Source organism: Carassius auratus, chromosome 24 (assembly GCF_003368295.1).
Source record: "Carassius auratus strain Wakin chromosome 24, ASM336829v1, whole genome shotgun sequence".
Taxonomy (NCBI): domain Eukaryota; kingdom Metazoa; phylum Chordata; class Actinopteri; order Cypriniformes; family Cyprinidae; genus Carassius; species Carassius auratus.
The window spans coordinates 11,882,941-11,907,913 of NC_039266.1; the positions used below are offsets into that span (position 1 = coordinate 11,882,941).

A 24,973-nucleotide genomic window follows, 5' to 3' on the forward strand; every position below is an offset into this window, starting at 1 on the left:
AATTTTGTAGAGTAGCCTGTTTTGAGACCTAAACCTTGCTTATGATTTTTTGTTTTGTTTAAGGTCAGTAAAATCAATAGTTAAATGATAGAAGTGATTATTATTATTATTATTATTATTATTATTATTATTATTATTATTATTATTATCATTATCATTATTATTATTATTATTATTATTATTAAGTATATTTTTAAAAAAAATCATAAACATTTGTGTCACCTTACAATTTTTTTTTAGAAATTTTATGGAAAATCAACTTAGAATCAGTAATGAAAAGTGAACTTTAAATTCACTAAAATAGAATGTAATGCCATTCATACAACAGTGGAGACTCATTTGTGAAATATGATTGCACTAACATTATGGAATAATACATATTGCACCATGTTGTAAAATATTAAATAAGAAATCCCTTTCTATCCAGTGTACCCTGTAGAATTATGGGACATCTATTTTTACTATACCTGGGAGCTCTTTTCCATCTCCATCATCATGCGTTCATGTTGCTCAGCGATGGACAATGTGGCAGAGTGAACTCTCTGATAGATCATCTCGCCTTCTCTGGTCTGGAACGTGAACAAACCCTCCCCTGTATCACACATCCTTTAAGAGCACAACACACACACACACACACACACACACACACACACACGCACATCCGTTAAGCAATTATAGCTTCTATTAGTCTGCAGTACACTCATGTTCTTGTCCTAATAGGCTGAACAGTAAGAGTAGGCTTTAAGGGCAGCCTGCAAGGGAAAGCATATGTTAAATGTTGAGCACCTTCATGAATCAGCGAATCAATATCCAGAGCAGCAGAATCAGGACTATTTGATTTATGATGAAAACATCTGGTCAAACAAAAGCACTCCCAACTAGAATTGAATGTCGTTCACACACCTTCCAGACTCAAATGTGAACCAGGTCGAGTCTCTGCCGTATCTCCTCAGGGAGTTGAGCGGCCACATGACCAGCTTGACTCTGGCATTATGGATGTCCCAAAGGTAGATGTTCTCGTGGGTGATCTGCATCGTGCACTCTCCATAGATATCCAGGTTTGGGGTCGGCATCAAGTAAACATTAAATCTTTCTGGAATAAAAAATTAATGTAAAAGTAATAAGTACTAATATTAACTAAAACAAAACAAAAAAATTATATATAGATAATCAATCCTCATTTTAATTAGTTAAAGTAGATGTACTAAAATAACTAAAACTTGACTAAAAGCTAATAAAACAATATAAAAATTTATAAAAAATAAAAAATGACAAAACACGCAACAAACGGACCAAAACTTTACATTTTGAAATGAAAATGGAAAATATAAAAATAAAAAACGATAGAGGTGCGCGATAACTATCGACTGATATTTAATGCGCATCTCGTCAGTAAAGCTGGTTCTCTAATTAATGGTAAATTTCATTGCAAATCAATATTGATAATGAACGTGGATTTGTACAGCTTGTCAGTTAACAACGGCTCTGTGTAGTAACAGCTGCTCTATGTGTAATCACGCACCTGATGGAATTTACCGCTGATTAGAGAACCGGCTTTACTTACGAGATGCGCATTAATTATCGGACGATATTTATCGAGCACCACTAAAAAACGAATTAAAAATATTAATACAATTATAATTCTATCTTAATAATACTAAAGCAAGCATTGCAGATTGGGGGTATGTTGACAATAAAATAAAATAAAAATACTTGAAACCATTGAATAAATTAAAATTAAATAAAAAACTTAATTTGATCTCTTCAGATGCAGAAAGCTTTGAACAAAGCTCACGGTTGAGGATGTACGTGTGTTTAGAATTGCAGTAAGATCAAATACAATTTGATTAAAAATGTATATAATATAATATAAAATATTAAAATATTAAATTTCAGCTAATTAAAATACTAATTATAAAATTTTTAATTAATTACATTTTAATTATATTATAAATGATGTATTAAATATTTATTGAAATTGTGTTTACAACACAATTTATTTGACATCTCCACATGTGATATCTTTACAAATATTTAAATGGAGGGAAAAATAGATAGGTAGTAGTTAGTAGTTTTAGTTTTTTTTGTTTTTCATTGGAAAATCGATTACATCACTAAAAGTAGCTTTTATATATGAGATTGGAGCCATGGGGTCAAAAATATGCCGAATTTTTGCAAAAGTGAAATTTTTTATAATAAAAACTCTTGTAAGTAATTATTTTAAGAAAGTAGGTTGACAAAACTGAATGGTTGCCATAGTAGCCATTCATTTTTTGTCATCCTGCTTTTTAAATGAAGTAAATAACAACAACAGCAACTTACACTGACAGAAATGGCCAATGATTTATGTTAAAGAAAATTCATAAAAGGGTAAATATAGTTTCTTTAACAGATAGGAAAAGGTTCCAGACTGCTGTTTGATCGACATTTCTTTTAATAATAATAACATTACTTAAAAAAGGGCAACCACTGTGGCGGTAGAGTCCATTCGACTGTCATATTTACAGACATCTCAAACAGCTTTTATTTGGGCAGCAGAAAGATTCTGCTCTGCCTAAAGATGACAGAGAATTAAAGTTTATGGCTGGGAATCTCGAGCACATCTCAACAGAGCCATCTAACATGATTATTATTTTTCCGACGGACTATTTTCTCTTCTTGCATACGCGGCTCTTGCAGTGCACAAAGGTCAATAGATTGTTGCCATAGAGCCGCGGTTAAGCCAACCATGACTGGAGTAACCACATCATCACAATTAGCTCCAAAAAGACAAGGGTGCACTTCATAATCCAAATTAATAGTGCCTAATTATACCTAATGCTTCAAAATAAGCTATGTGTCTCTCCGGAGGAAGAGGCAATGTAATGTGGGGGCTATTTTAGGGATTGTGAAAATTAACTCTGATTTAATTATCGCAGCCCGCCGTTAGTGGGGTCTAATTGAAGCGCAAATGGGCAAACTCTCTGCTCGTTATTCCTCAGCTGTCGAACAGTGGAGAAATGATCATTTTGCTGACCTCCAGCTGATATAATCATATACACATGTGCTCTCGTTATGAAAACAAATCAATATTTCCCTGTCATTTGATTGAAAAGAATGTGATGATCACTCTATATGGTGTCTGCCGCAGCTTAATGCTTGAATGCTTTCGGCAGCACTTGGAGATGAACTGGTATTGATTTTCTGAATTATGTTTTAAAAAGCCCTCACATAAACACAGACACAACTCCGGCCATCTCGGACTGAAACAGTCTGATCCTGGAGGAGATGCAGATTCCTTAAATCAATGGTTCTCAACGTGTGGGTCAGGACGGTTTTTATAGTCACAGAAAACATTACATTTAATTAAAAATCTCTCTGCAATAAAAAGTCATAAGCACCGCAGACTGCAGATTTGTTGGAATAAGATCAAATACAATAAAATAATGTATACAATTAAAACCATTAAATTAAAATACAATTACATTTCTAATTTGATATTATAAAAAGAAATACATTTGTTGATTTAACTATTTGCAACAACAACATGCATATAATGTGACAATATATAAAATATATTCCTAATAAACTATAATATATTTAAATTCAATAATGCTTCAAGATTGTTATTATAGTCTTTATTTAATATAAATAAATAGAAACTATTTGATATTATATAGTTTTTATATTTAATATAAAATTTAATAATAAATATTTGTATATTTAATTATTAAAAATTATGAAAATAAAACGTCCATACACTTAATAATATATATTTATATATCATGAAAAAATTATATTTTTGTATATATATATATATATATATATATATATATATATATATATATATATATATATATAAATTAAAACTATACATATAATTTTGAGTAGTTAAGAATTTTAATGTATGTTTTTTGAGGATGAAACATTCCTCATATCTTTTTTGTTGATGCAAATTCACCTGTCAATTGGAAGATACTAGCCAATGTCAGACACCAAACACCAAATGCAAATATATATATATATATATATATATATATATATATATATATATATATATATATATATATATATATATATATATATATATATATATATATATATATATATTTTTTTTTTTTTTTATTCAACAGGGAACAATCCTGGTACTGTGTTGGGTTGTCACCTGATGTGAAGAGTCCTGAAGTGACACCCTTTTAGACCCTTTGCTTTAATTTAACCGTTTGGCCACACATTACTTCATTCATTCCAGCAAAAAAAAAAGGATTGCATTCGCTAAAGATTCTCACTCATTCTCTTAAGCGTTTTCTCTCAGAGGTTCCACACGCATTCATCCTGCTTTTCTTCTGCGCCATAATCTCATCCATCTCTATGACAAGCTTCATTATGGGCTGATGCTCTGATGCACGGCGGTGCCCATTAGCGCTTAGTAAAGAACCTTGGCCTGAGAAGATCATTTATAAACATGAGAACAGACCTGGAGGGACTGTGTTTAACAAACACATTTGGACCCTGTAATCGAATCATTTAGGCTGTACAAGAGGAAAAAAAAAAATCACGCAAAAAGCCGGGCTCTAATTGGATACTGACCGTTCTGTTCCCTCTGCACCCCTGCTGCTAACAAGTCCGGTTCTCCCAGGCTGATGTCATTAAGTCTGCTGCCCAGACACTCCAAACACAGTAACTTCCACCACTCCTCGGCCTCCAGCTCTGTGGAAACACACATCCATTGCATCATTTATATATGCAAACATACAGGAACAGCTGCTGAAGAGACTGCAGGAGGAAAACACATTTACAGATTTAGTCCCCTATTTAGCATTTAGTTGATGATAAACGTCTTCAACCACCTCAGCCTTTCTGAGAATATGCTGAATGTTTTTCTGCTTTAAAACTAAACAGCCAGTAGTCAGACAAAAAGACGGGCAGACAGACATATAGAAGTGACAGACAGACAGGCAGATAGACAGTCAAGTTCATAGGTGTGGACACAGAGTCTAGAAATACTCGCCGAGTGCCAAATGTGAGTAAAACCTGGCTGTCAACTAAAAAAAAAAAAAACTGAATTACTGACCATTTTTAGATGGATGCAATGGTGGAGGAAAGATACCCATACAGGTTTGCAACAGCATGAGGGGAAACGGTGACTGTAGTTTCATTTTTATGTGAACTTTACTATTTATTATACTCACACTATATAGGGTAAGATAGGGGACAATGCCCCGCTTAAGAACAATGTGCATTTATTTTTAAATTGTAACCTATTTAAATATAAGCGAAGCATGTGCAGGATGAAGATACTTCAGACTATGTTATTATCAAGTGGGAAATAAATAGAGACATTTGCTGAAACAGGTCATCAAATCAAAATGTTAAATTATTCAAATAAGCAACTGAGGTACCTGGGCCAAGAAGCCCCCCTGGCTAAACTTTGAAAAAAGGCATAAGTGAAAGCTGATGGCATAGATCACTAGTTGTTCTGTATGTTTGTTATTTTTTTGTTTGTTTATTTGTCAGTTTTATTTTTATTAAGTGTTTAGTTTTTTGTTTTGTTTTGTTTCCAGAGACACAAAATTAGATCAAAACCTCAAAACTGTTTTGACTGACAAATGTTGATGTTAAGATGAAATGAGAAAATGTAGAATAGTGCGGACAATCATATATTAATTTAATGTGCAGGATGAGATTCTGTGCCATCTATGTGCCTCACACACACACTTCTAAATATTTAAATTAAATTAAATTTAAAATTAAAATTAAATCTATGCATTTAGCAGACACTTTTATCCAAAGCTACTTACAGTGTATTCAGGCTATCAATGTTTACTTATCATGTGTTCCCAGGGAATCAAACCCCCAACCTTACTCTTGATAACACAATGCTCTACCAATTGAGCTACTGGACCACTAAATAAATGATATAAATATCAATTATAATCCATATAACTGAAATATATCAAATGTATGTATAGAAGATACATATGATCTGATGTGATATTTGACAAAGTAATTGTTATATATTTACAGTTTCAGAAATATAAATAATGCAGATTTTAACAGGCAGTAATTATTTCGTATTTAGGGTGGCACACTTTCTCAGTTCGCTCATCATCGGCTGGTGTAGCAATAGTTATTCTGGCCCCTGTATGCACACAAAAGAACGACACAAATAGCATTCTGTAGGAGTTGAGCTTTTTTTTTTTTTTGGCCCTCCATTTTTACTCCGTTCTTCAAGAGCTCTGGGCTAATCTACAGCAGACTCTGAAGAGCATCATTCTAATGAGTGAACCTCACAAATCAACATCCACTCTGAAACACCTAATGCAGTTTAGCACAAAGACACAAAGGAAAGGGAGCACAAATTATGACTACGCCAACTACAAAATGAGCTCGGTCTGCACCGCTTCTGCATGTGACATGGAGTTTGAAAGCTCAACATTATGAGATTAGATTTGTCTAATTACGTGCCAAGTAGTTGTTAGCAGATTAGTGATCTCGTCAAGTTTGCGTTATCAGTGGAGCTTGTTCGAATAACAATGGCTGTCTGCTTGATGTTGCTCTAAGTATATTTCAGCTGTAGTAATTGAAGCTTACAATGAATATTGTATGGCTGTTGACATTTTAATTTTGCCTGCTTGAGTAATGTGAGCAGGCACCATTCAAAATATTCAATTCAATGTGCCAAATGAATTTTTTAAATAGTACAATAGACACTTATCAAATAATTTCACTTCATTTACTGTGTAAATCAGGCACACAGATCCAAAAGCTGAGGGAAAAACATAATGCCTTGAATTCTCTTTATCAAACTTATTAAACTCTCTAATCACCGTGCATATTTCCCTGTTTTTCTATACAAGCTTCTTGCTGGATTTTTTTCTTTTTTTGCATGGCCTCTCTCCTGAGACGGTGACCTTTAAGTGTGTCAAAATTCACACACACTTTTAGGCCCACTGAGTGGAAAATTGGATAAACAAATACTTCATCAGCATGGCAAACTCTCAAGTGCTCAGGCAGCTATGTGCACAAACACAAAGATGCCCGGTGGAATCACAGCACAACATCTTCACATGGTTAATGGTTCACTCAGAGCACAGGAAATGAGAAGAACTACATGATAAATAGTTAGGAGCAAGAAAATGGGTCAGAATGGATGAAAAAGATTAGGGCTGCAACAAAAAAATCGGTAATGGAAATAATCAACAATTAATTTCATCATTGATTGGAAGGGTCTGTGGGCCCTGCTTGGAGGACCAAGTCAGTGACGCCACTTAAAAGAACAGTGAAAAATACATTTACATGAAAGGGGGAAACATCTAATTTAATTACAGTTTACTGCTTTATTCTTCAAAGGCAAGCATTTCATTTGGCAAAGCAGAGAATCCTAAAAGCAAGCAAGCTGAAGTATTTAATAGAGCTTTTATGTGGATCAAAGCAATATTCATTTAAACAAATTTAGGTTTAAAATGAACATTCACATTTATGCATTTGCCAGACGTTTTATGCAAAATGTTTTATATTGCAAGGAATACTTTTTTTTATTATTATTAATTTATTTTTTTATTTTTTTCAGTTTATGCATTGCCTGGAAATCAAATTCATGACCATGGCATTACGAGTGCAATGCTCTGCTGAATTTTTATGTTATGAAAATCTACCAATCAAAAGTTTGGGTCAGTAAGATTTTTTATTTTTAGGAAAAAAGTCTCTCACCAAGGCAGCATTTATTTGATTGAAAACGCAGTAAAAAAAAAAAAAGTTAAATATTATTAAAATTTTAAATACATTTTAAAATGTTAAGATATAATTGTTATAGAGAAGCTTAATTTTCAGCAGCCATTACTCAAGAAACATTTATTACTATAATCAATGCTGAAAGCAGCTGGGCTACATAAATTTTTGTGGAAACAATTATACTTTTTTCAAAAATAGAAAATAGAATAGCAATTTAAAAAAAAAAAAAAACTCAAATATATGTGTCTTTTCAGTCACTTGATAAATGTAATGTATCCTTGCTGAATAAAATAATACAATTTATTTAAAACAACTCGTAGCAAATTGCTTGAAGCATTGAACAAAATGCTAAATCTTAGATAAATCATTTAAATCTGCTTTAAGTCGCAGCCCTCATAGACATTTATAATTGCTGTAACAGTGAGGGAGTACGATAGAGAGAAGAAAAGGGTCATAGCAGCACAGGCGTAACCCGACAGACTCAGAGGGAGGTGAGGAAGTGGAAGTGAAGGATCAAGGGAGGTCGAGTTCCTACATGTGGCGGACATGTGAGGGACACAAGCTCCATATGGCCGGAGTTTGTGAGAAAGGGGAAGTTCGAGAGAGGGTGGCTTGTGGACATGTACCTGTGCCAAAATCAAAAGAGCCACAAGCAGAGTTTACACACACACACACATTTGCCCAAGGTCCACACTCACTTGAAAGGTGATTTACTCCTACAAGGACAACAAGGTGATCTAATGCAGCAGGACACATTAGCAACAATCCAGCACAGAAAAGACTTTGAACGTGTCACAGATACTGCCTAAGACGTCTTCATCTAAACAGCCTCAAGGCACGTACACTTGTTAAACCCTCAGTGTATGGCCATATCTAGCTCAGCTCTTCATTTATGCCCTATGCCCGCTCTACCCATTTCTCATTAATATCCTGCCTCTGAAGGGAGTGAAGGAGAGCTGGGGGTGGGGAGGTTATTGTGGTAAATGGATTCAGGAGAACATTCCTCGCCTCCCCCTGGCAGTGCGGAAGACCCCAGAGGTGCTAATGATATCCCAGCGGGTCCACCGTCCCGCTCTCCCCATGCACATCCACTCCACTGCCTCTCTTTCCCGTCTTCTCCACTTCTACCCCTTTCCTCCCTGCCTCTCCTCTAGTTTCCTACCTGGGAATTCAGCTTGACAGGAAATTTGAAGGCGAAGGAAAAATTCAGCGCTTCTTATGGTCAAAAGAGTTTTAATAATGTGTTTGTGACAATTTTGCACACATTATTGTGTTAATTTCACTAAAATTCATTAAACGTGCTGTTATTGAACTTGTTTTAACAGCAATTTCACTGAAAGTAAGGTAATGGTGAAAATGCATCCACAAAATACTGCTGTACTCTCACTGCTGTATTTTGTAGACTGTACAGGATGTGGAATATTTCCATTATCATAACTATAATAGAGGGAGAGTCTTACCAAACCACCCAAGCAAAGGCATAATGATATCTTACGATTTTGCAGTCTTGTACAAAATATTACGCATTGTCTTGAGAGTACACTGTTTAATGTTTTTTACTGGAATCCATGGTTCCATGAAGAACCTTTATCATCAATGGCTCTTTTAAAGCCAAATAAAGTTTTTTTTTTTTTTTGCTGTCAATCGAGTAAAAAGATTTACTAATTAATTAATTAAAACACACTATATACTTTATTAACAGTATACAGAATACTTCCTCTACAGTCAAAAATTTGGGAGTTATTTAGGCAGCAACTTGTCTTTTGAAAATCATATTTCCCATGTTATAAAAACTGCATTCTTCCATCTTAAAAACATTGGTAAGCTACGAAACATGTTACCCGTTTCTGATGCAGAAAAGCTAGTTCATGCATTCATGACCTCTAGACTGGACTACTGTAATGCACTTCTAGGTGGTTGTCCTGCATCTTCAATAAACAAGCTACAGGTAGTCCAAAATGCAGCAGCTAGAGTCCTTACCAGGTCAAGAAAATATGATCATATTAACCAAATTTTAAAGTCTCTGTACTGGCTATCTATTAAGCTCTGTATCAGTTACAAAATATTACTACTTCCTAAATGCTTTAGCTCCTGTTTACCGAACTAGTTTTCTATAATGCTACAATCCATCAAGCTCCTTAATGTCACAAAACTCTTGATTCTTGGTAGTTCTTAAGCTAGCAAAGTCCACTAAAGTAGCTTTTTCGCATTTGGCTCCCAAACTCTGGAATAGTCTTCCTGATCATGTTCGGGGTTCAGACAAGTTCTCCCCGTTTAAATCTAGATTAAAGACACATCTCTTTGGCCCAGCATTCAAATAATACATCTCATAATCTTGAGTAACATCTGATTAAATGCACATTAAAATTCTTTTGCTTGGATTGAATATATCATTTTTTGCTTAGTTGGAACAGCCGCTATGCGCTCATTTTTACCTATATCATTCTCTGTTTCTGCCACGGGATTGACAAGGAATTAAACAAGCTTCAGTCTGGATCCAGCCCTTACAAAGAACGAAGATGACCAAACACCGGAGAAGAGATGATGTCAACCCCTCAGAACACCTCAGATGATGCCAACCCTCAGACAACATACAAAACTACCAGTTCCTTTTCAGGAACTGGAGCTGCGTCGAGGGGGCCAACTGTCCGCATTGTGATCGATTGCTAATGCGAACGCTTCAATCCCGGAGGGCTCTCTTCGAGGAGGGAGCCTTCACCAGTGTTCCCCGCGGTGCTGGCCCCACTTCTGCCGAGGCAGAACGGCTGCTGCACTCGTGTGGTTCGCAGGTGGATCTGTCAGAGGGAATGGAGACGGGCCAGTCCTAATCTCCTTCCTCATCTGCCAGATCCGGCGCCCAAACCCTGGGTTTGGAAGCATGCTCGTCGGTTTCTTCCCCCCAGGGTGAGGGATCAGCTCTTCACCTCTCTTCCTACGAGGAGGTCGATGTGGAGACTGATCCTGGGGATTCGCCACCCCTGTCGCCCCAATATGAGGAGCTTTTGGAGGTGGTCCCCAGGGTGAGGGATCAGCTCTTCACCTCTCTTCCTACGAGGAGGTCGATGTGAAGACTGATGCTGGGGATTCGCCACCCCTGTCGCCCCAATATGAAGAGCTTTTGGAGGTGGTTACGCGTGAAGTTGAGAAATTAAAATCAAATGGGCTACTGAAAAACATTCTGAGCCACAGAGAAGCAACTTAGATGAATGCTTTCTGCGGCTGAGGCAACCACCTCCATGTCGGAGCCTACCATTTTTTCCCAATCTCCACGACGAAATATTGAGATCGTGGAATCATCCATATTCGACCCGCCTCTTCAGCCCCGATTCACTATATTATGGCAACGTGATGGGTCTGGGAGAGCAGGGTGCCACGTGTCGAAACAGACGCTCGCGGGCTATCTGTCGCCCGGGTCGGCATCGTCTCTAAAGGCTCCAACGTTGCCCACCAAACCTCTTAGAGTTACATCGTCGTTGGTGGGCAAAGGTTATGTGGCAGCGAGTCAGGCTGGGGCTTGCCTTCACACCATGGCAGTCCTACAAGCATATCAGGCCAACCTGCTGGGAGATATCGACGAGGGGTAGGGGATCAAGTCTGAAGTTATTGAAGAACTTAGAACGACTGCTGATCTCTCCCTCTGCGCCACTAAAGAGACGATTGGACGATTGGGCGGTCTATGGCAGCCTTACTGGCCGCAGAGAGGCATATATGGCTGACCCTGTCAGAAATCATAGAAAGAGACAGGGTCTGCCTCCTGGACGCCCCGCTTTAGCCTTCTGGCCTGTTTGACGACACAGTCAATAATGTCGTCGACAGGTTCCAGGAGGCACGAAAGCAGATGGCAGCGTACCAGAATTTCCTCCCTCGTCGCTCTCGTGGTGCATCTGGGTGGGAGATGACCACGCCACATGCCGGCTCCTCATATCGAGAGGCTCAAAAACAGACTGTTGCCGCTCGTGTTCCCCCAGGCCGGGACCGAGTGCCTCAGCGACGCTCTGAGTCGGGGACTTCCAAATCCTAGCCCGATTTAAGAACAGTTATCGAGGCCCAGAAGTCCTCAACAAAGAGATCCTGATGCCAGTGGCTTAGGGATCCAGAGGGTAGCCCCTACTGGGGTAGAGCGCGGTCCACCTCATTATACGGTATACCCTCAGGAGGTCGGTCTGCCAACCCTGCCAGAGTTTCAGGGTGCAGCGGCCTCAAGCAAGCGCTGCTCCCAGTTATTTCCGCCCGCGAGTGTAGCAGAGCTGGGATGCTCGCTGCCCCTTCAGGGGGCTCTTACACCAGAGGTCAATCTCGAGAGACTGATTCCCTTAGTAGATTATTTAGCAGCATGGAAACTCCTGCCAAATGTATCTCATTGGGTCCTGCGTACAATAGAAAAAGGCTACTGAATTCAGTTCGGTCATCCACCATAGAAGTTCAACTGGGTTACACCGACAGTAGTCAGCCACCAGCAGGCTCTGTTTATGGAACAAGAAGTGAATACCATATTAAGGAAGGAGGCCATCGAGGTGGTCCCTCCTCTAGACAGGGAATCCGGGTTTTACAGCTGGTATTTCATAGTTCCAAAGAAGGATTGGTTTGAGACTAAACGCCAAGAAGAGTGTACTTTCTCACCATCAAACAATTTCAGAGATTGTTAGGTCTGATGGCAGCTGCGTCCAACGTGATACCTTTTGGCCTGCTGTACATTAGACCCCTGCAGTGGTGGCTCAAGTCCCAGGGCTTTTCCCAGAGGGGGAATCCACTTCGAGTTATCAAAGTCACGCGGCGATGCCTTTGTGCCTTAGACATGTGGAAGAAACCTTGGTTCTTGAATCAGGGCCCGGTGCTGGGAGCTCTTTGTCGCCGTGTAACGCTAGCGACAGACGCGTCCCTCACCAGTTGGGGTGCGGTCATTAGTGGCCACCCTGCCCGCAGTCTGTGGAGTGGTCGCCGTCTGACATGGCACATCAATTGCCTAGAGATGCTAGCAGTCTATCGAGCATTGAAACATTTCCTCCCAGACCTGAGAGGTCACCATGTGTTGGTGCACACCAACAACACATCAGTGGTCTCTTATATCAATCACCAGGGGAGTCTGCGTTTACGCCACTTGTAAAGCTGGCACACCAGATCCTTCTGTGATCCCAGGGCAAACTCCTCTCGCTCAGAGCAGTGTATATTCCTGGGAGATTGAATGTGGGAGCAGACATACTGTCGAGGCAGGGGCCGAGGCCGGGGAAATGGAAACTTCACCCCGAAGTGGTGAAGCAGATATGGAGAGTGTTTGGCACAGCCCAGGTGGAGCTAGACTCTCTGCAGGGTTAACCCACTCCTCCTTAAAGGTGTACGTGGCGGCCATAGCTGCTTACCATGTCCCTTTCGATGATCAGTCAGTGGGTAGACACCCCCTAGTTACACGTTTCCTCCATGGTGCGCTAAGGCGGAGACCTCCAGTTTAATTGCAACATATAATTATTTCTGTTAACAGTGTTTACCATCTGTTTGATTGCATACCATTAACTAATTGCTTGATTTTTACTGTATATTCCTGCCATATGGACATCAAATTGAGATAGTAGTCACCACTGATAATCACTCACTAAATATAATGTAAAAAGTTTTTAAATATCCTTTTATATTACAATAATTGTACATTCAATCAAAATTAATATAAAAGCAGCATAAAGACATTATATTTTTAATATTTGTTTAACAGCATCATTTAATGACTGGAGGCCAGTATCACTGATACTAATGATGTCTCTATAAATGTTTTTCTCTCTAATATTTCACATTTAGTATAATTGAGAGCTATCAATCTGAACATTTATTAGACTTAAAAAAATAACTTCTAATTTAAATGAACTTAAAACAATCTTCAAATAAAAGCCATAATAATAAATGTCACATTCATACCTGTTCGTGCCATTCAGCAAGTACAGGAAATATACAGAAATTGAATAAATGCTATCAAATATTAAATACTAAATTAAATATAAATTAATCCATAAAGCTATGATTGATTTCCTTACTCACCCTCATGTCCTTCCAAATCTGTTAGACCTTCGTTCATCTTCAGAACACAAATTAAGATATTTTTTGATGAAATCCTTCCATAGACAGCAACACAATTGCAATGTTCCCAGCTCCAGAAACATTGGTAAAATGTGACATCAGGGGTTCAACCATAATTTTAGAAACCTACAAGAATACTTTTTGTGTGCAAAGAAAACAAAAACAACCACTTTATTTGTCAATTCTTCTCCTCCTCATCCCATATGCACCGGTGCGCCGCAACTGTGGAAAGACACATGCCCTTGCTTCCATTTCATGTAAGTGCATGGACTATTATACCCATTTTGGAAACTTTATTTTAGAGAGAGTGTAGTTTGTCTCTAAATGTCTCTTTTTCAAAATAATTCCATTCAACAGCGCTGAGTTTTGCAAATTCAGCTCATTATAAATTATAAATATATTTTAATAAGACAGGAGATGTTTTAATGCTGATGTGAATAACTCAATTGATAATACTTATGATTCAGCATTTTATCTTAGCAGATAGTGCCATGTTAAACTAGTTGCAGGTTCTTGGTCTGAAATATTACGTACAAAAGCAGATGAAGCATATTTATCAATTTAAATTTATTCATTCCATGAGCTACACAGAAGTTTGGGGTCTGACAATAATTTTCCAAGGATGCATTTATTTGATCGAAAATACAGTAAAAAAACAGTATTGTTAAATTTTCAATTCAAATTCAAAATAACTAATTTCTAATTTTCATCAGTGACATGATTCTACAGATACCATAATATGCTAATTTTGCACCGAAAGCAGTTTAATTTATTTTTTATTTTTTTCCAAGATTATTTGATGAAAAGAAAGTTCAAAATAATAGCATCTTTTGAAACATATTACTTTAAGGTAAGTGACTGCAATCAATTTATTTTAGCTAAATTTAAATAAATGTAGTTTAAACAAATAAATACATTCTTAACCACTATCTTAATTTAACATTTCCTGTAAAAGAAAAAAAAAAAGTAGAAACATCAATTTAAAAAAAAAAAAAAAAAAAAAAAAAAAAAAAAAAAATCTGACCCCAAAACCTTTAAAAGGTAGTTAAAAGCACATTGCATGGTAGATCAAAACATTTTTACACGTAACTACGGTTAATCATGGTTTATTTGGCCCAGTAAAATCACAAATGTGGTATCCCAGAACTGAATATTAATGCTCACCAAAAACTGCTCACCTAAAAATTGGTTTTGCAACCAAAGTTAGTGCTTTTTCATGTTTGTATTCTGAGTGAAGTTTTTTTTTTTTTTTTCATGTGAAAATGCTTTGATCATTTTTGACATTGCCATCTTTCCACTACAAGATTCACAGTGTGAGAGGAAAGAACACACTTGGGAATAGACGCCTTCTGCTGCCAAGCTAATGGTGAGTAAAGTGTCTCATTCATATTTCAAACATGTTTGTGTGTTAAGCCTTTCTCTTGTTGTTTTGTTTTCTAACTGGTGATCCGCCTGTTGCCTTTGGCTATATCCATTCTCTATGACACAATCTATGACACAATTTAAAAAATATATATTCTCTGCTTCCCAATGGCCTCTTCTTAAACTTACTAGTGTAATAACCTGAACACTTTGCACTGCCTACTTTAGTTTCAAGGTATAAAATGCATAAATCAAAGAATAAACTAATATTCCTGATATGTGAAAATCAATACTTGCACATCTTGAAATATAGAATAAATTAAGTAATTTTGGATACAATCCAGCACTACAACGAAGACTTTTCTCAGAGTTGGAGACAGTGCTTACCTGACTCACAGGCAAATGTCTTTGACGTCTCATCACAGAAAATAATTGCCACTGCGTGTTTCTTGGTCTCTCGTGGCATTCGAGTAATGTTCTTAATGTTGTGGAGCTCAGTTATCTGCAGAAGAAGACGACAAAACTCATTACCAAAATTAACAAACTCAAGAGGAGGAAACGAAGAAAGGAGGATGACACTGAGGTAATGTAGTTACTGTTATCTGAAAATGAAATGATTTGAAATTACTGCACTGCCTGGCTTTAAGGGAAAAATGGAGATAAGAGTTAACGCTGTCTCTATTGTCACACTAATGATAAACACCAAAGAACAGTTGGGCACTGGAAACGTAAAATAAAATCTTAATACTCATATTTAGTGTACAGTTTGGTATGTTTTTACAATGATACTTATAATTTTTTATTTACCCAGTACTTTACTATCCTTAAATGATTTAGTAATGGTTCTTCAATACCACGACTTAGGTGCACTTGAGCAAGGCACCGAACCCCCAACTGCTCCCTGTGCGCCATAGCATAAATGGCTGCCCACTGCTCTGGGTGTGTGTTCACGGTGTGTGTGTGTGTTTACTGCTGTGTGTGTGCACTTTGGATGAGTTAAAACCAGAGCACGAATTCTGAGTATGGGTCACCATACTAGGCCGTATGTCACGTCACTTTCAAGTTTTTAACTTTCAAACAGAGGTCCAGAAACTTCCAAGGGGGTCTCAAAATCAAAATTAAAAATTATGTAAAATAAGACAAAACAAAGAGTCAAATACTCCGTAACAACGAAAAATTAAGACGTTACATATTTGAATTCACCCCCTCAACATCTGTTCTTTCTTTTGTTTTGTTTTTAATGAAAAACCAGGAATCTTTTCTTTTTTTTTTTTTTACATTTATAAAAATCTTATAACTCCATGGGCGTTGTTATAATTATTATAAATTTTTCTAAGTATGACAAACTCTAAATTAATTTATCGGGTAGAAATTAATAAGTAAATAAGTTTCTAATTTGCTGCTTAATAATAGTTAGGAAGGTAGATGTTAAAGTTATAGTTCACCCAAAAATGAAAATTCTTTCATTAATCACTCAACCTGATGTTGTTCCAAACACACAAGACCTCTTCGGAGCTCAAATTAAGATATTTTTGATGAAATCCGAGAGCTTTCTGACCCTGACAAAAGGTTTTCTAGTACAGTAGCTTCATAACATTATGGTTGAACCACTGATGTCCTTACTACGTTTCTGGGCCTTAAAAGTGGTAGTTGTTTTGCTTTCTATGCAGGGTCAGAAAGCTCTCAGATTTCATCAAAAATATCTTAATTTGTGTTCCGAAGATGAATGAAGGTCTTACATGTTTGGAAAGACATGAGGGTAATTACTGACAGAATTTTTGGGTGAACTATCCATTTAAGTTTAGGTATTAGGTAGTGTTCAGGGATCTAAAATATGGTCATGCAGAATAAGACATTTAACATGTGAAATTTAAATAAAAAGCAAGCATAGGTAACAGTGAGAATGGGTCATTAATCCTTATCCAATCAATCACAAAAGCAAAACAAAAAAAACACTGTAAAAATCATGAGACCTTATATTATTGTTGTGAACAGTAGGAGCTGGAGTTAAAAGGGTTGAGAACCACTGATAGAGAGAGAAAAAAAGTCATATAAAAATGTTTAACCAGTTTTACTTGCAAATCATTTCATCCAGTACGGGATAATGGGATAATTAGGGATATGACTTAGCTGTCACCATACTGCAATTAGAATGAATGAACGTTGATATTGTTCTGTGATTACATGCGCTTTAATAAATTAAGCTAGAAGGGATGTGAATTTAAATAAGATATTTTCATCCATGATTCAAAATGTTTCCACAGCCATGACAAACAACATTACCTCAGAAAAAAGCAACCTGCTTACTGACAGGACAAAAATAAGCATGGTCTATATTTAAAGGACTCTTCAGGTATATTTCACTTGTACAAAGTTTACCAACACTTCTTCGAGCTCTGATAAAATAGTTTAAATGCAGTCGAGACAAGAGATACTACACCTCACCTCTCAGTCTTGCCGATGGCATGTCTTGGTTTGAGATGTATGATTTGCCTGTTGCAACAGGGAGGAGGTGTTTGCCTTTGAATGTGTTTGTGTTGTGCTGAGGGTGGGTTATTATGAATCAGATGAAGGCTTTGCCCGAGAACTTCTCCAGCTCGTGTGTCATAGTGAATGGATGATGCATTGATGGGTGTGAGGAAGGAATCTTCTGAAAACTTCTCAGCTGTCAGCAATGTGCTAGTCTCACATAGCCAGACCTTTGACAAGACATCAAACAGTCTGGCCCATACTGCAGTTTATTCTGGTCAAGAAGTCATTTCATGGGCATGACGTCTGAAGCTGAGACTAGCAACGTACAGTCTAAAAGAACAATTTAAGAAGCTGTTTTTTACTGTAAAGTTAAACTATTAAAAAATAATGAATAAAATAGAATTCAAATACAAATATTTAATGAAAAGCTTAAATTAACTTAAAGAGCCCGTAAGATGAAAATTCTAAGCTTCCTATCACTGTTTATAAGTCCTGTACATTAGGTTTAAATCCATAGTTATGACGTATGTTATACGCCTGTACAGCCGCATCGAAGCACAGACATCATGCATCGAACTCAAATCTATGACTGAACTTCCACTGTAAACCTGTTTTTAAACACTCTTCTTGTTCTGGCTTCAGTTTGAAAAAGAGTTGAATGTTCTCCATAACAGAGCGAATTGCATCCCGTGTCTTGTTTCCCATTTCTGCGGTCGTTTCGGTTTTCGATTTCTCTAACCTACAATGTAAAACTCGGCGATTAGCATCTTCGTCATGGCTCTCAGCCCGCCCTCTGTTCGTTGATTGGCCCAGCTGTTTCAGACCGGTGGCAAACAGAAAGCTCTGACGCTGTATCAGACTGAGTACAGAAGCGAAATGAAATTGAGCGGAAGTAGGAAGCCTGACATAGTCAGGCTAAAAAAACATTGTCATTTTGTCAAAATATCATTTTCAAATTACCTAAATTCTCAGAGATCCCCAAACGGTTCGCACGAAGCTGTTCAAAAGATTCAGTTTCCTTAAACCCCACCTTTCGGTAGCATACTGTGTTCTGATTGGTCAACTAACATGCAAGCAGATTGGATTGGTTGTTCGCACACACCTCCACGGTAAACTATGTGTTAGCATCTGTTTGGGGTGAATTATATCTTAATCCTGCCACCGCGAAGCAAACAGTAAAATAAAAAACTTGAACAGTCTCGCTGCTTTTTCTTCTGTGTGTGCGTATTCAAGCCGCGCGCTTCAGTTTGAACCTGAATAGCGCGTTCAGCGCGGGGGCGTGGTCACATATAACGAAGGGAGACATGAAAAACAGACATCGCGTTGTTTTCATATGGATTACTTTATCACAGAATATCTGTTTTTGGCAGCACTTGTTCAGTTTTAAAGTAGACATGTCAAGCTTTCTATAGATATCTCTCTCATGTCTCTTCGTTGAGTATTCACGGAGTTACACTTCATTTTAATGACGTGTTTGTACATGACGATCAGCGCAGACAGGCTGCAGACAGCACACATACTGATAAGACGCTCGGGAGAAAACAATCACATAACTTCATAATCATACTTCGCGTTGTGATTCGGAGATGCTCGTTGTTCTAAATAAAGTTGGTAATGAACCATCTTTTATGGCCAAACGCTTTGAAAATCCCGCTGTACTCACCGAGATTAGAAAAGCAGTTATCAGTGAAATGTTGTGAACACAACAAGGATTTGTTGTACTGCTCTGGTATTGTGGTAAAAATTAATTTTAGCCATTGGTTCTTCTGATCTTCATTCTTTGGCAGTGAAAATAAAACAAACTTGCCTTTACAATTAAAAACACACTGTCTCCTCGACATGATGCTTTCACACCAAACAGGGCGTCTTTGTGTGGGGGTGTGGCAGGTCAGAGTTCAGTTTCTCCCAAGACGGTAGGCGGAGATTATTATGCAAAGTGTTCCTAGTGACGTACATAGAGATGGGCAAAAGATTTGAAATCTATAACGACTCGTTTCAGCGATTCAGAGTCGACTCCTTACTTTAGAAGCCAATAACCTTATAAATCGTGTACTTTTTGGTTTAATTATTTTCACATTATTTACACAGATGGACAGCTACATCATACACTGTAATATAGGTAATTTTTGATTTCCCATCTGTGTGACTTTTTAAACATGAATTTCAGGAAACATTTCAATTGTAAAATGTAAATTGTAAAATTAAATAAAAAAAAAAAACTACAAAAAAAAAATGACAAAAGCACATAAATTACTAAAAATTAAACTAAATGTACAATGAAAACTGAAAATACACTGATTAAACATTTTCCTTTAATTTTTTTTTTTTTTTTTGCAGAATATAGCATCAAATCTGGGTAAAACTCCTGGGATATTGATCTGGTCAGTTAAGTAGCAGAGAGGGTTGTTAATATGTTAATGAAACAGGTGCACTAGATGGGCAACAATGAGATGAGCCCCTAAACAGGAATGGTTTTACAGGTGGGGGCCACTGACATTGTTTTCCCTACTCATAATTTCGGACCATTTTTCACTAGTTTTGCATTTGGCTAGGGTCAATGTCACTACTGGTAGCATGAGGCAATACCTGAACCCTACAGAGGTTACACAGGCATTCCAACTCCTCCAGGATGGCACATCAATATTTTATTTATATATGGCAGAAGGTTTGCTGCCGTGGCCCAAGAAAATACAATAGACATGTCCAGTGTAGAATAAAACAGGCCCATCCTTAGTGGAGTGCAGCTGGTGCGGTCACACTGGGTCCTGTGCTTTAGGGAAAACATAGATGGAATCGTGGAATCCAGTCATAAAAATGGAATTTACTGTATAAAGCAGAATTTCATGGAATTTGTCTTATTTTTGATGATAAAAAACTGCTCAGTACACACATATATATTTATATACAGGTGCATCTAAATAAATAAAAATGTCATGGAAAAGTTTGCTTATTTCAGTAATTTAACTAAACTTGTGTATTAAATTAATTACATGCACACAGACTGAAGTACTATAAGTCTTTGATTCTTTTAATTGTGATGATTTTGGCTCACATTTAACAAAAAAACCACCAATTCACTATCTCAACAAATTAGAATATGGTGACATGGCAATCAGCTAATCTAATTTCCAGAGCCTTCAAAATGGTCTCTCAGTTTGGCTCACTAGGCTACACAATCATGGGAAGACTGCTGATCTGACAGTTGTCCAGAAGACAATCATTGACACCCTTCAAAAGGAGGGTAAGCCACAAACATTCATTGCCAAAGGAGCTGGCTGTTCACAGAGTGCTGTATCCAAGCATGTTAACAGAAAGTTGAGTGGAAGGAAAAGATGCACACCAAAGCAAGAGAACCGCAGCCTTATGAGGATAGTCAAGCAAAATCCATTCAAGAATTTGAGTGAACTTCACAAGGATTGGACTGAGGATGGTGTCAAACCATCAAGGGCCACCACACACAGATGTGTAAAGGAATTTGGCTACAGTTGTCATATTCCTCTTGTTAAGACACTCCTGAACCACAGACAACGTCAGAGGTGTCTTACATGGGCTAAGGAGATGAAGAACTGAACTGTTGCCCAGTGGTCCAAAGTCCTCTTTTCAGATGAGAGCAAGTTTTGTATTTCATTTGGAAACCAAGGTCTGGAACCATACGTTTGGAAACCTATACAGTATATATACAATACTTACCAAAAGTTTGGACACACCTTCTCATTCAAAGAGTTTTCTTTATTTTCAGGACTATGAAAATTGTAGATTCACACTGAAAGCATCAAAACTATGAATTAACACATGTGGAATTATATATGGAATCATATACATAACAAAAAAGTGTGAAACAACTGAAAATATGTCATATACTAGGTTCTTCAAAGGAGCCACCTTTTGCTTTTGATTACTGCTTTGCACACTCTTGGCATTCTCTTGATGAGCTTCAAGAGGTAGTCACCCTGAAATGGTCTTCCAACAGTCTTGAAGGAGTTCCCCGAGAGATGCTTAGCACTTGTTGGCCCTTTTGCCTTCTGTCTGGGGTCCAGCTCACCCCTAAATTATCTTGATTGGGTCCAGGTCCGGTGACTGTGGAGGCCAGGTCATCTGGTGCAGCACCCCATCACTCTCCTTCTTGGTCAAATAGCCCTTGATGCCTTCAGTGTGACTCTACAATTTTCATAATCATGAAAATAAAGAAAACTCTTTGAATGAGAAGGTGTGTCCAAACTTTTGGTCTGTACTGTATGTGTAGGCTATAATTTAGTACAGTATAGTCAAAAGTTTGGACACACTTCCCATTCGTGTGTTCAAACTTTTGACTGTGTGAAACAACTGAAAATATGTCATATACTAGGTTCTTCAAAGGAGCCACCTTTTGCTTTTGATTACTGCTTTGCACACTCTTGGCATTCTCTTGATGAGCTTCAAGAGGTAGTCACCCTGAAATGGTCTTCCAACAGTCTTGAAGGAGTTCCCCGAGAGATGCTTAGCACTTGTTGGCCCTTTTGCCTTCTGTCTGGGGTCCAGCTCACCCCTAAATTATCTTGATTGGGTCCAGGTCCGGTGACTGTGGAGGCCAGGTCATCTGGTGCAGCACCCCATCACTCTCCTTCTTGGTCAAATAGCCCTTGATGCCTTCAGTGTGACTCTACAATTTTCATAATCATGAAAATAAAGAAAACTCTTTGAATGAGAAGGTGTGTCCAAACTTTTGGTCTGTACTGTATGTGTAGGCTATATTATAGTACAGTATAGTCAAAAGTTTGGACACACTTCCCATTCGTGTGTTCAAACTTTTGACTGGTACCGTATATAGAAAACAGCATTTAGCATACATAAACAGAATATATATATATATATATATATATATATATATATATATATATATATATATATATATATATATATATATATATATATATATATATAGGTGTATTTTGACTGCGGTGGTAATGGCAGCGCCTGAGCGCACACAGTGATCACACGCTCTCTCTCTCTCTCTCTCTCTCTCTCTCTCTCTCTCTCTCTCTCTCTCTCTATATATATATATATATAGTCCTATTTGTGTTAAGTTATTTATAATAAGTGAAGTTTACTGTTAAGTGTACTGATGTCAGACTCATTTTGAATGATAATGTTTATTGTTAAATTGTTAGCCTACACAAAGAATATCAGCCGATATATCGGTATCTATCTTCTTTACTCCCTAATATCGGTATCAGCATCGGCACCCAAAAAACTCATATCAGGAGATTCCATGAGACAGTCAGTTACCCTAGGAGAGCTAGACAGGGTCAGAGCCCTTCAAAATTACCTCCAACAGGCCACTGGTGTAAATGTCTCTGACCAAACAATCAGAAACAGACTTTATGAGGTTGGCCTGAGGTCCCGACTTCATCCAGTGGGCCATGTGCTCACTGCCCGGCACTGTGGAGCTTGATTGGAATTTGCCACTGAACAACAGAATTGCCAGGTCCACCACTGGCGCCCTGTGCTTTTCACAGATGAGAGCAGGTTCAAGAGTGAAACTTACCAGGAATTTATGGGAATTTTGGGGAATTTATAGGAATTAATTGGAAATGTGGGGAAATGTATAAAACTATCATATACAAACAAATACATAGATTTTGTTTGATCATAGGCTCACAAGCATGCAAACTAATACAAATTTTATTTATTTTGATAAATTAAAGTTTTTTATTTTTATTTTATTTTAATAGAAATCTTTTCTAACAATACAAGTCTTTACTATAACTTTTTTTATTATTATTTAACATCCTTATTGAATAAAATGAATAATTTATTATTATTAAATGAAGAGAAAAATACTGATCCCAAACTTTTGAATGGTTGTGTATGGTTAAAAAATGATTTATATTTTAAATAAAAACTGTTCTTTTTTAAAAACAGGTACTAATATATATATATATATATATATATATATATATATATATATATATATATATATATATATATATATATATATATATATATATATATATATATATATATATATATATATATATATATTATACTGAACATCACAACTGTTTCCAAAATTTATTATTTAAATAAGCATATATGTTTTCTGTAGAATCATGTGACACTAAAGACTGGAGTAATGATTTTCAAAATCCAGCTTTGCATCAAGCATTATATTTTAAAATATATTAAAAGACAAAAAACATTATTTTAATTTGTTATACCAGTAATACTGCACAATATTACCGTTTTGTTCTGTATATTTGATCAAATAAATGAAGGCTTGATGATCAAAATATACTGTATGCACTGTTTAAAACATTACTTGACCAGTACTGCACTTCTGTATGATAACAGAAAACTGGCTAGCAGAAAGAGCATAACTTGATTGTACTGGCTAGCTAGCTACTGTAAAAAATACTTTTTGGTATTTTCTAGTTAAACTTGAATCCCATAGATCAAATATACGGTATTCAGAATATCAAAACTTAGATATAGTCTTTGGGCTCAAATGCAGCAAGTGTGGCTTCAGATAAAATGGAGGGGAATCCCCCTCTTAGGTGATTAAAGGGGATTGTGTGTGAAGGAGGGTCATTTTTTAATTCTTTTTTATTATTCTCTCACCTAAATGTTTGTTCCAGTCTATGGTTTGTTCAGGCAGAGCATTTTTTTACAGTGGTAAAGGCTTATATAGTAGCACAGTATATTACAAACCGCACAAGGACGTTTTCATATATTTTTTTTCTAATATGAATATAATTTACATGAATACTTATGAAGATGGACATTTTGATATTTTGTGTGCAGGATTTAAGAAATGATCTGTTTAAAGTGCATTTAGGGGGTGTTGCCCAGTAGCCCTGCGGTAAGCAGTGTGCGGTGTGCATGTGGTTGAGCAATGTGTAGGGTAGAAATTAAAACGATATTGCATTAAATCAGGATTATGCTGCAAGATTAAACTACATTTAAGTCCACACTTCCTGTAGTTTAGCAAATTTCCAGTTTATTCCTATTCATTCCCATTAATTCTCATGGAATGTTTTTAGTCTTGAAAATTCTAAGAATTTTGCAACCCTACACCCGTCTGACCTAAATCCAATAGAACAACACTGGGACATTATGTTTCGGTCCATCTGACGCCGCCAGATTGCACCTCAGACTGTCCAGGAGCTCAGTGATGCCCTGGTCCGAATCTGGGAGGAAATACCCTAGGACACCATTCGTCATCTTATTAGGAGCATGCCCAACATTGCATACAAACACGTGGAGGCCTTACAAACTACGGAGCACCATTTTTAATTTGCTGCAGTGAAATTTCAGCAAAATGGACTGGCCTGCTGCATCATTTTTTCACTTTGATTTTCGAGTGGTGTCTTTGAATTCACTCCGT

At 37.0% G+C, this 24,973-nt stretch overlaps 1 protein-coding gene across 2 annotated transcripts in view; it reads right to left on the minus strand.

The window, feature by feature from the left end:
- Window positions 1-24,973, minus strand: part of dok6 (docking protein 6) — a 92,496-nt gene that overhangs the window by 20,756 nt on the left and 46,767 nt on the right. For both annotated transcript variants that reach the window (XM_026201031.1, XM_026201032.1), the window contains exons 3-6: window positions 15,526-15,640; window positions 4,570-4,689; window positions 904-1,093; window positions 468-606 (exon numbers count right to left, since the gene is read on the minus strand). In XM_026201031.1, the coding sequence (XP_026056816.1) occupies window positions 468-606; window positions 904-1,093; window positions 4,570-4,689; window positions 15,526-15,640 (564 nt within the window). The remainder of the gene's footprint in view (window positions 1-467; window positions 607-903; window positions 1,094-4,569; window positions 4,690-15,525; window positions 15,641-24,973) is intronic.